At 36.3% G+C, this 13124-nt stretch overlaps 1 protein-coding gene across 11 annotated transcripts in view; it reads right to left on the reverse strand.

The window, feature by feature from the left end:
• Positions 1-13124, reverse strand: part of Scmh1 (Scm polycomb group protein homolog 1) — a 153126-nt gene that overhangs the window by 77698 nt on the left and 62304 nt on the right. For 3 of the 11 annotated variants that reach the window (XM_085686511.2, XM_087904654.1, XM_085686510.2), the window contains one exon: positions 5493-5563. The exons of 2 other annotated variants lie outside the window; for them this stretch is intronic. In XM_085686511.2, the coding sequence (XP_085542637.1) occupies positions 5493-5563 (71 nt within the window). Of the gene's footprint in view, positions 1-5492; positions 5564-6430; positions 6574-10559; positions 10785-13124 lie in introns of all 11 variants that reach the window. 6 more of the 11 variants (XM_048434562.3, XM_048434567.3, XM_048434563.3 and 3 more) reach the window with 5 other exon arrangements.

Here is a 13124-nt window from a genome sequence, read left to right on the forward strand (position 1 = left end):
AAACTCAGGAGCTTGGGATGTAGTTCAGCTGGTAGGGTGCTTGCCTACTGAGTACAAAGTCCTTGGGTTCAATCCCCAATTCTGCATAAACTGGCATGTGAATGCAAGCAGATCAAAAGTTCAAGGTCATCCTCAGCTATATAGGGCGTTTGAGAGCAGACTGGAATATATAAGACCATCCCCACCTCCTCCCATACACATGCACACACATACACACACAAAAAAAAAAAAGGGAAAAAAGAAAAGAAGACGCAAAGAAGAGATAACATAAATAAAAAAAGTTGCATCAAATTCAGCAATGTAACAATCTGGACCCAGGATCTTTTTAGTGAGACTCTTTATCACTGATTCAATCTTTCAATATTACTATTTCTTGTAGATCTACATTTTTGGGCTATGTACAGGTGTGCCTATGGTGAAGGTGCACACGCATAAGCACACATTCATACAGAAGCCAGAAGAGGCCAGTAGGTGTCCTGCTGTGTCATTCTCCAACTTATTTTTTTGAGACAGAGTCTCTTACTGAAGCTGAGGCTAGGTTGGCAGCCAGCAAGCCACAGAGATCCACAAGGCAGGGGTTACATGTCGGTGGTCATGCACACCTTTTGAGTACTCGGGTCCTCATACAAGTGCTCTTATCCACAGGCCTTAATTTTTTTTTTTAAAACTGATTTATAGAACTCTTCATTTTCAATATTCTGACTGGTTCTTTTTGGAAATCTCCATCTCTCTGCTAAATTCCTCACTCAGCATTGCCTTACTAATTTCACTTAACTGCTTGTCTGATTTTCTTGAGATTTTAAGAAATAATTCTTTTGAATTTTCTAACAGGTATTTCATCTACTTTGATCTCTTTGGAATACCCTACTAGAGTGTTATGAATGGACTTTAGGAGATGCTGTATTACCTTGTTCTTCACAGTTTTTGTGTTCCTATATTAAAGCTTACATATCTGCTGCAGTGGATAGCCTTATTACTTTTATGGAATGGACTTAACGTTTTCCAGAGATGTACCTTGATCATTGACTTATTGACATTCAATGCCAATGCTATTTCCAGTTGAACACCATAGAATAATCTGTCTGAAGCACATTTGTTTATGATCAATGAGTTTGGATATAGTGTGTTAATACCAGTTATATCTGTATTATATCAGAATCAGAGAGAACTACTACTATCTCTCTGGGTGATACAAGCAAGACTGGAGATACTCACGTAGTTCAAGCAAATGTGATACAGAAAGCAGTATGTGTGGGTATACTCTGTGCTAACTCCTATAACGAAACTTGTGACCCCTACAGGGTCATTTGTTTACTTAGGCAATGATGATATTCATTTTATTACTTGAACCCTCTGGCATTTGCTATTCCAGTAATGAGGACCCTGAGGTACTTGTCCTCTGATCTGACACTGGCATGGGTCCAGCACTAGACAGAGAGGGTGTAACAGGAATCTCTGTCTGTGGCACTCATCCCCTGACTTAAAAGGAGGGTGTGGTAATACAGAGCAATCAATGCAATGATCAATGAGATGTAGGGAATGTTGTGTTGTTCTTCTGCTGTGAGAATGCCTGCCCTAGAGTGTTACTTCAGACCTGAAGATGTATGGAGACCTCCCCCAGTTTTTCAGATACAGTGCCTAAGAAGGATAAAGTGGGGATGGATCATGACTGAAATCTGGCAAATTCCTCTCAGAGAGGTGTTAACTAAAGGGAGGGCAGAATAGGGCAGATATTGGCTATAGTTTCCTTGGACTTTGATAGGCATTGTATCTGAGGCAGGAGTACAGCTGGGACCATGGGGATGCTCAAATATTTCCAGCACATCTCTGCAACAGGAGAGTAGTAGAAACCCATTAATTGTTTCTCTAAGTTATAGCAACGAGTTACTGTGGGTAGTGGTGGGAGAGAAGTGTCAGGAACAACATGTACAACTATTTCAGTCCTGATACCCATGTGAAACATGTCATATGCCACATTTCCAGTTTCAGAAGGTAGTATTAATCTCATGTTTTTGCAAGTGGCAGCCTCCACTTTCCTCCCTGTTATAACATCTGATGCCCAGCTATGTAGGGGATGTGTCTCAGAATCATTCTATCTAGCCATGTCTGACAAGGCAAAATGCACTGAGCCTTTACAGTAGAATGTCTACCAGTCCCCAGAATTAGGAATATACAGAGTTTCTGAATTCTAAAGCAGTTCTAATTCAGACAATAGGTTTCCTTTCAAAATGAATAGCAGTATCACCCTTGTGGTTTATTTAGAGTTGGAAGTCTAAAGCCAGGCTACTGTGAAGCTTTTTGGCCTCTTCCTTATTTGGACTGCAAGCCTAGAAGAACTATGAAGTTCTCAGAAGCCAGCAGAATAGCTATTTAAGCTGGCATGTTGGAGAGACTCTGTTCCACCTTAATCCCTGTGTAGAGAAACTTCTCTCTAGGTTGTTGTGCTAAGGTGAGGCATTTTGTTTATTTTGCTCTGCTGCCGTTCGAGGCCTCTGGATTTTGTAGTTTGTCTCCTGTTGAACATGTAACTATATGCTTGTTCCTTCCTTTCTTCACTGTGGAGAAGCCCTTTCCTGATGGATGTTCCTATCTAGCTATTTTGCCTTCCTGCTTTTTTCTTTCTTTTAAAGGCTACTTTGATTGTTCTGAGTTTCTTGTGGCTCTATATAAATTGTAGGATCAATTCTGTCAATTTCTGTGGCCAAATTATGTATCATTTTGGGGAGTACTGTTGTACTGTCATGATTTACAAATATTTTCCCTTAATATGGCTTGTATCTTAAAGATAACTTACAGTTATTTTTATTATTTTTAATTATATGTATGTGTATTTCTGCATGTAGGTATGTGTACGTGAGTACAGAGGTGCCTGCAGGTCCAGAGGTTTTAGATGCCTTGGAGCTGAAGTTACAGATGGTTATAGGTTGCCTGATTGGAATGCTGGAACTGAACTCAGGTCCTCTGAAAGAACAGCAAGAGTTCTTAACTGCTGAGTCACCTTTTCAGCCCTCACAAGTATCTTTTGAGGAACAGAAGTTTATAATTCTGAAATTTTCCTTTTTTGTGTGTATGTTGTATATGTATGTATACATGTTCATGTGTGTGCATGTGTGTGACCAGAGGTCAGTGTGAGCTGTCTTCAACTGCTCGTTAGTATTGAATGGGTGTGTACTTGCCTGTATGCATGCATGTGGAAGTCAGAGGTTGATATCAGGTGTCTTCATCTGACACTCTCCACCTTAAGTTTTGAGACAGAGTCTTTCATAGCATGGGCTGTTGTGCTTGGTCTACACTTGGGTGCTAGGGATCTAAAGTTAGGTCCTTGTACTTGAGCAACAAATATTTTATTGACTAAGCCATCTCCTCAGCCCTTCCTTTTATTATTTTTAATTTTATAGAGCATTTTTGACCTGATAATTTTCTATATGTGAGTTTTGGACATTTTTAAGTTCACCTTGCCCCTTTGGCTGCTATTTTAAGTCAGGGTTTCACTTCTGTTACATATTCTGTTGAATTATTTTAAATAATTGACTAGAATGCTAATTTAATACTGAGGCACATTTTCTAGGGATTATATTATTCTAGTCTAACAGCTCTTTTCCTTCAGTATTATGATGTTTTACTGCCAAGGATAAGGCATTGTTTATTTCTGCTAGCAGCTAATAAGAGTACCTTTTGCTCCATATCTTTTCACCACTAAATGTATCTGTCATCTTTTAAATCATAGCCACTAAAAAAATGTATGGTGATATCTTAGTTATCATTACCTCACATATTCCTTTCTTTCTTCTCTTCAGGAACACCAATTACACATTGATCTGGCGAGCAGAAGCTATGGTTTGATGTTCTCTTTTCACTTGTATCTGAATTGATTCATTCTGGGTAGTTTCTGTTCCTGTGTCCCAGAGTTTATTAATATTTTCTTGCAACATTAATATTAACCAGTGCATTTTTAATTTTGCATATCATGAGTTGAGAGTCTTGACATCTTTAATTTCTCTGTTTACATTTTGAACATATCAAATAATTAATAGTTAAGTTGTGTATCTTCTGTTCTGTCCGCTGCATAGGTCCTGAGTCAGTTTAAACCAATTGATTATTCTCCTTACTACTGATTGCACTCTTTGCATGCCCACAGTCTTTGACTAGATGTTAGGTACTGTAGATTCTATCATTGGGTACAAGATATTTTTTGCATTTCTATAAATTTTCTTGTGATTTGTTTCTAGATGTAGTTTCATAGGGACAGTTTGATCCCTTCAATTATTACCTTTATGAGTTTTTTAATGCACGTGTGAAGCGCATGTCTGAAGCAGTGCTCAGATTATGATTATGGAAAAGGCTTTCCAATGTATTCTTCCAATACTCAATTTATGAAGAGATTTTCCAGGAACTATGCTCAGTCTTGTGTTAGTATCAAACTCTCTTCTAATATTTTCAGAAGGATTTTTCACTGGCCATAAGTAGTTTCCTGTTACTCAACAGCAATACTTTCCCAAATAATTAAAGATGATCTTCTATAGACCTTTTGGGTTCTGTTATGTTAAATATACATCTTCTCTGATATAGTGACCTGTAAGTTCTAGCTACTTTAATGCTTCTGAACTCTCAGTTCCATAGCCTTGAATTAGGGAATTTGATGGCTCAACCTAAAGTTAACCTTCCTTGGAACATGATCTGGATCCAAGAGGTAAGCTGGCAAATCACACAGGCTTAACTTATTTGTTTCTTATTTCTCAGATCACTGTTTAGTTCCCTGATATTGGTGATTTGAGAACTATTGCTTAGTATATTTGACCTAAGAATGTTTTAAGTAAACATATGAACTTAAGACAACATATTTCAAGTAAAGAGAATATGTACTTTTACTTAGAATGTAGATAAAACTTAATGTGAAATGTTGATTAGGAAATAATTGAGGACCGAAGGAAGAGTGATATAAAGAACCTGTAGCATCCAGGTCTATTTAGCAACAGTGAACTGCTTAGGTTGCCAACCTTACTACACATTGACATGGCATCATCACCACACATTGTCTAGAACACTTGATTCTATGCAAGAAGCTATGAATGACTCAAAAAATGTCCCCCAGTAAGACTGGGTTCAGTGTTCTTAAAGAAAGGTAAGATTGTGACAGAGGTGTTGAACACAGGAAAAGGCTCCACATTCAAAAAACATCTAAAAACCACAATTCTCTTTCCCGTCTCTCTGAATTAAGGGCTCCAGAAAAAAACAAAACAAAACAAAACAAAAAACCTCCCCCCCCCCCAGTAACAGAATAACCTTGGAGGAAAGAAGGTGTTCCTTGGAATGAAGTTTGGGAGAGGCCTGGTGCCAAAACTCAATGAGCAACTTTTACTTGAGTTCCTCTCATACAAGTTTATTTTAGGGTCCTCAGGTAAGAAGTCAAAGGGCTCCTACCTCATGTTCTGATTACTCAAGCACCAGAAAATACTGTCTCCCACCTACTAACCATGTTGAAAATCAATTACCTGCTTGAAGCAATGGACAGGCGCTGGGACTGAACATGTTTCTTTTAGGTATTTGTCCCAGGTAAAATGACCTGTAAAGGAAATAGAAATCTCTATCACAGTCAACTTCCTAAAAAAAATGCTTTTAGAATGTACTCTAACTAAATATCAAGCAAGCAATTAGTGGAATGGTTTAAACTTTTTTCCATTTGATCTTGATCTTAGAGGGAAGAACCTGAGTGCCCTGGATAAATCTTTTTAAATTAATGTTTTAAAATCATTGTCTTAAGATGACCAATGCTGTTTTACAAGTTAGTCCCTAGACTGACTAAAAATTCTAGAATAGGGTATATTAGTATTTAAAAGAAATACCAAGAAGCCATGGAAAGCAGAGAAGGCTGAAGGTAGTGGAGAAATTGTTCTTCTTGAACTATCTGACTACTCGAGAGGCCCTACAGTGAGGTCAGAGAATGTGATTTAGCACCCAAAATGGTTTGATCCCACACCTCAACTTAAGAAGTATAAAGCAAAGACTGTCTAGAGATATGGGCAAGCAGATTTCGGGGGAGGGAAAGCAACATGAGCGAGATAAATATATTTTAAGTCTTCACCTTTTAAATCACCACTCCAGGTACAAAAAGTTGTACTGAGGTACAGAATGGTGGGTATGTGATAATCTAGCTCAAAGAAGGGTTTGGAAAGCAATTCTGATGACAAGGAAGAATAAACGGGGTTGTCTACAAAATCTTTGAGTCTCTTGATGTTGCCTCAAAGTATGTCAAAGTCTAAAGAACAATGAACTAGAGGAGCAGTCTTTAAAGTGGCACTGACACTGTTCTGGGGCTAGGACAACATGGAAAGGCATATACTGTTATATATGAGTATCAGTGGCCCACAAAAGATCACCAAGTTCTTTATTTCAAAGTTAAAGCAATTTACAGTTTTCACCTAATACCCACCTACAGGTGACCCCATGATGGAGCAGGGAAGGTCCCAGAGACTCTCACAAGCTAAAACACTGTAGCAAACCAGCATTTCTTGAAGTTTCCTCTGTAGTGGAACAGCTCAGGGCCCCTTTGGGCCATGCAAAAAGCACTAGCTGCTGGGAATAAAATGAATTACTGAAAAATGATATCTAAGTCATAACAAGTATGATGCCAAGACTTTACACTCTTGACTTTATAGCTTCTGTTTTAAAATCGATTCCTTTCCCACCATTCTTAACTAAGCAAATAGGTATGGCCAGAAATCTCAATCAGTTCTGAAATATTTCAAAAGACAGTCCATGATTAAATAACATGACCAGACAGTCCATACAGTAAATAAGAGAATTATGTCCTGGAGTGAAGATTTAAATAGGTTATCAAAATTTAATAATGAATTTGCTTGCTATTAGTTGAGAAGGTCTTAAGTCAAGGACTGAATAAATGTTATCATTATTTGCTATTAGAAAAAGAAAACATTGAAATTATTACATTTTTACAAAAGAAAGATTAAGTCAAATTTTAAGTCTTGGCTTTCACTGGCCTGAGACCCTAGAGCAACAAATCCAGTTTAACTTTTCCGTGCTGACAGAAATGAATGGTGTATCTCTGTTATCCAATAGGATAGCACTACATATAACTTTTACATATAACTTTTGAAAAATTTAAATGTGACTAGTGTAAGGAACTAAATTTTAAATTTTATTTAACTTTAAATAATTTTATAATGTACATATTACTCACAGCTAATATTCTAGAAAACAAGATCTAAAAGCTTGGCCAATTCTGAGCAATTTCTTTTATTAGCTTGAGTTCTGATCAAAAGTACCCAAGAGACTTTGATTTTAATAACTATGGTAGCATTAATTATAGTTGTCTATTATGCCTATCAACCATGCTAATCAAGTCCTGTGCTATAAGTGTGTTATAAGGTAAAAAGGTCAGAAACCTCAGGCATATACGATGTAGTATATGCATCTCCTATACATAGGAGATAGGAGAGTATATAATCTCCTATTACTGATTAAAAAAAGAATATGTTAAAAGCAGTCCAAAACACCATAATGACTGATTTGAACCATACTTTTTTTCTTCATCAGGCAAATTTAAAAATAAGATACTTTTTTATTAAACCAATCAGATTACTTTAACACATTCTTTCATGTTTATCATGAAGTCAGATATCATATGACTTCTGAATCTGCAAGCATTAAAATAAACACAAATGAAACAGTAGAAAGCAAGCTATGGATCAAGAGTTAGTTTGATAATAAAACTATTACGCTTTATAAGTGACATAGTCCATATCAAACTGTTAAACTCAGCCTTTCTGGTAGTGGACTAGAGGGTACAGACAGTGAAAAGTGAAAAGAAAAGAGAGCTTGTATTCTAGGAAACCTTGACAAAAGCAGATAGTAGATTCAGTGTAGCCCTCCAACAGTAGTTTCACAACACAGGGTCTAAACTGTTGATTCCAAAACCATGTTCCTAAGTGTTCTCAGTTCTTCAAAGCTCATGGAATCAGCTTTAAAAGTTTTCACTCAGTAGCTTCAAGTTAAATCTGTGTCTATGGACTACTGGTATTTTTTAAAGATATACTGGAAATCAAAACATTAATTAAGTCTATTTAATTAAGTCTATTTTTATAGCAAGTATCTTGGGCAAATTTAACCTACCAAGCCTCAGTTTACTCATCTGAAAGATGGAGATAATTATTTACATAATGCATACAATTTTATCTAAATTCTTCATCTGATAAATGCATAATATCCTTCCAAGTGTAAAGAACTGTATTAATTGTTGGTAGACCAAGACAGACAAGAGTTCATACACCATGACACTTTTCAGTCACTAGACAAGCAGAAATATTAAACTTGCACAATAATATTGTAATTAAAGTAAGTTTAAGTCAGCAAACTGGATATTTTAGGTTTTGACATAATCTGTATTGCTGAAATATCCTCTAGAAAGAGTATGACAATTTTTATTACTATCAAAAGTATATGAATTAAGAGGGGGTAGATATGACTAAAACACATTGCATACATGTGTAAAATTTTCAAAGAATAGGTAAATGAAAAGAAAAATAAAGTATACAAGTATATATTTCATGCTTTTGTTAAAAGTTGTGTTTTAACAATTTCTAGATTTTGGTATTTTTTTTTATAAAGGTTCTCATTTATAAAGCCCGGTCTGGCCTGGAACTTGGCTGGCATCAAACTAGCAATTGTGCTACCTTAGTTTATCAAGTGCTTGGAAATTTGATAAATCTAACAGTAAACAAACAAAGAAAGAAAAAACCTTGTTAAGATACATTACGGACAGTTCTTTGATCACTATTAAGGTAGAAGACTTTTGGAGGCTTATTAACTAGTTTTTTTTTGCTATTTTTCAGTTAACATAAACTTCCATTTCTTATAGATTCTAAGGTCTTTGAAAATTCATATAAGCCCTTCATGTAAATAATTAAGATGCTTGTCTCATTTGGTAGGGTTAGCTCTCATGTTTCTCTGTCATCCCGTTTATGGTTTCTCGATTTTCATACACACTTTCCTCACTTAGATATTATAAAAATATTAACCATATTTTCTTCAAGAATGTCTCTATCTCATTTTTATATATAAATATCTGATCTAACTGCAATTTAGTTTATAAAATGAAAGAAACAAACATCTAGCTTTCTCTTTACACTTTTTTTTTCAATAAATGTGCTCCAATACCACCTATTGAATAAAGCATCTTCTCTCTATGGATTTGAAATCACCTTGATTTTGCACTGATTTTTTTTTTATACATTCTTAGATCTATTTCTGGATTCCATTTGTTCTTTTCATTAGTCTGTCTATCCCAGCATCAGTAATACTGTCTCATGTAGTCTCATAAACAATTTAAGTAATTTGTTTGGAGTGAGTTCTTTTCATAACTCATATCTTCCACATTATGTGTTCTTGGCATTTTTCAGATGATTAGTAAATGGTAGCATATATAGCGCTTAAAATGCCCAGTTATTTTAAAATATTTAATGTTAAATAGCATTCTCAAAACATCATTTAGAATCCTTTAAAATCATTAACTTGATATTTTAATGGCTCACTTACACAAAGAGCTCATCAAATACCCTGGCTAAAAAGGGAAGGTTCAAGAGGAAGCTCAGCTCCCAGAATCAATGCAATAAAAATTCATTAATATACATTCAAACCATCTGGTCTGAGATTTTAAAAAATTCATGCACATAGAAGTATGAGTGTTTTAGTATGTACAGTCATCAAATCCCTGAAGACTAGAGCAGAAGGTTGGGTAAAACAAAAACCAAACATCCAAAACAACAACAAAAACCTCAAACAAAATAAAACAAACACAAACAAACAGTTTCAACTATGATACTAATATTTTCATATAGTTTCTTCACTGAGAAAAAAATGAGAGAGAAAAGTCACCTAGGTATTGTTACTTAATAGAAATAAAGCATCTAGAGCAACATTACTATTCTTTTCAGGCAGTGAGGAATAGAGGCTTTTAGGCTTTCTGGACAGTTCAGGCAGGCAACCTGCAGTGAAAAAGGTCTGGGCTGGGGAGGCTTCACAGGTTCAGAATCATGACACTCACACTAGATGGGATTTCCTCCAACAAACTTTTAGATATTTTGTTTGGCCTGTACCTTTGCCCAAACCTCCCATATCATCAACAGACACTCAACAAAAACACTATTTTCTCTGCAAAGCTTTCTGGTTTTTCCTCTCCCCTTTAAGATCCTTTCACACCCCGAATCACTGTGAGAAGCTATTTAAACTCTGCATAGCTAGAGACTGTTTATTCCTTTTCAACCTTTGCTGTTTAATTATAGTGCCTTGAAGCTTAGTATAGGCTCAATCAAAGGTTTTGAGTGAATGAAAGCAAGAAGAAGCATACAAGCCCTACTTCTATCTGGACTATTAACATCACACATGGCCATTAAGTTTGGCCTGACTCTGAGAGAGATACAGCACACAAAAATAGAAATGGTGACTTTGTGGTAAAGAGATCCAAAAGCATGTCACCTGTGAAGGAACAATCCATTAGCATTAATCATGAATAAGAAAGCAAAACCTCAGAGCCATTTCCTCACCCATTCTTCCAAGAATTATTTACAGTATTGTGCTGGGTACTGGAGACACAACCATTATCAAAATATTGCCCTTGTTCTCGTGAGCTTCAGTCTAGGGAGGGACAGAAACTAAATGATCCATGGCAGAATGGTGTGGTGAGGGCTGCACTTGGAGAGGTGGAGGGTGCTGTAGAAGCACGCAGAAGGTTTGTGGAAGGCTTCCCAGAGGCAATAACATTCGGGTTCCTAAGTATAAAAGGATAAGATAAGCAGGAGTCAAAGGGAAAGCAAACTGTTTCAGAGAAAAGTTTTAAAAGAGGTCGTAGATAGAAAAAGTATCTGGGTATCAAAGCAACCTTTATACCACATGTTAGTACAGTCAACCCAAAAGGACCTAGAAGCACCTTAGAAACAAACCTCTGGGCCTCTGGGCATGTCTGCAAAGGCTTATCTGGATTAGGATAATTGAGGTACAAAGACTCACACTAAATGTGAATGGCACCATTCAATGCGTTCCAGACTAGTAAAATGGAGAAAGTTAGCCAAGTACAGGCACTCATCTCCCTCTGCTTCCTGGTTGTGGACATGGCTAGTTGTCTCAGCTCTTGACACCGCTGCTGCGCCGCTCTCTACATGACCTGCTCATGAGCATTGTCTTAGGCTGAAGAAACCCTTCTCTCTTCCTTAAGCTGCTGTTGTCAAGTACTCTGCTACAGCATCAAGACAAGGACCTAACTCACCATGTTTATGAGAAATAGAAAACTAATAAATTTAGGGTGCAGTCATTCTGACCACAGTGTTAAAAATGAACTGGAGAGGAATAAGGCTGGAGGCTGGAAGAATAGTTAGGGAGCCAAATCCAAAACCTAGGTGGGAGATGACAGTGGCTGCACTATAAAAGTGGCAAAGCAGCAGTGAGAAGGTCGTCCCTGAAAGTGCCATCTAATAGCCAGAGAGCTAAGCCTCTTCTGTTGGCCCTAAAAGTTAGGAAGTGGCTAGCAGAATACAAAGAAACATATTTGGCTCAATATATACATGTCTACTAATATGATACAATTTGCCTGAAAAGGCTATTAAATTCCTAAAAATCTAAGGTACTCAAGAATTCAATAGGCAATTTGAAATACCAAATTTTGAAAGGCTACATAAAAACAAAAGATTATTACTATTATTATCAGACCCTGGGCCTTGAACATGCTAGGCAAACACTACATCACTGACTTAGAGCCCCAGACCACCAAAGCAGATTAACTGAGCTCAGAATGAAGGCTCCAGGAGTCTTCTACTCTCAATTCTCATTGGGAAAAATAGAACATGCAGCCTTAATGTATATCAGAGAATATATCTGTGCCACCAATTACTCTCATGAGGAAAATCGTACTTTCAAATTATGAACTCCCTTGATAATGGATATATTTTATGTAAAATGAGTAACAAAACTTCCTGTCAACAAACATATTGTTTATAACGTAACATGCCCAAGGCTGTCACATGAGCTGCAGTTATCATTATTCACATTAGCAACAAGACCAACATCAGATGCAGCAGCTATGACTATTCCCCCTTTGCCTGTTTGTGTCAGATTAGCTCAGCATCTCAGTTTCATGTTCATTTTAAAGATGAGGAATTATACCAGAAAGATTAATTTGCTTTAAGTTATAAAACTGATGAGTCGGGAATAGGATTGAACCAGGCCTGTCTGAATCTCTCTGCCCATGGTTTTCCCACCTACACATCAGTACCATTGCTTAAGGAATACCTATCATTTGTTACCAAGTCCCAGGTACATCATTTCACTTCATTCATTTATTCAGCTCACATTCATAATGCTTCACCTCAAAGGAGGTAAGACTGAACTGAAAGTGTGAGCTCAGCTGCTAAGAAGAATGAAAAGCATTACAATCTCCAGTTTTAAGGCAAATGCAAGCTTTATGGTGTTTTCACATTCATTAGCTTATGTGAGCTTCCCAACCCTGTGAAGTAAACATGATGAGATTATTATTCTCATTTAAGTCACGATAAAATTAACGATCAGAGTCACAAAATAACTAAATGGCAGAGCCAGCTCTCTGCAACCCAGGAATTCTGTTGGACTTCTCTAGTTTTCTATTTTGTTATTTTCTGTTTTGGAATCAACAGAAAATAGCTTATAGAAAGAAATGATAAGAGGAAGGAAGTAGATAATGATTATAATATTGTTGAACACATAGAATTATGGTAACAAAAAATATCAAAATACTTGAGCAAAATTTGGTAAAGGTATTGAATATGTGAATATGTGATACACAAGGCATCACAGGACGCTAAGAAACTGACTGGAATTTATACAGAAACCACTGACTGAGAACTATGAGTATTAGTTTTATTCCTCAAATTTTATTTCTAAAATAAACTATGGAGGATGAAAACCAAATGTAGTTATCAGTTTGACTTGTTACTTAAATAGGTATGTTTGCACTTTTCTGTAGTTTATAAATGAAAGAAACCTTTACGTTTAATTTTGGTTCAACCTATCTTATGAAAAATTACTTTTAGAAAAATGTCACCAAATATATTATGAACAATGGTCAGGTTTGTTTTAGCTAA

The sequence above is a fragment of the Myodes glareolus genome, chromosome 3 (genome assembly GCF_982192425.1).
Source record: "Myodes glareolus chromosome 3, mMyoGla1.1, whole genome shotgun sequence".
In the NCBI taxonomy this organism is placed as follows: Eukaryota; Metazoa; Chordata; class Mammalia; order Rodentia; family Cricetidae; genus Myodes; species Myodes glareolus.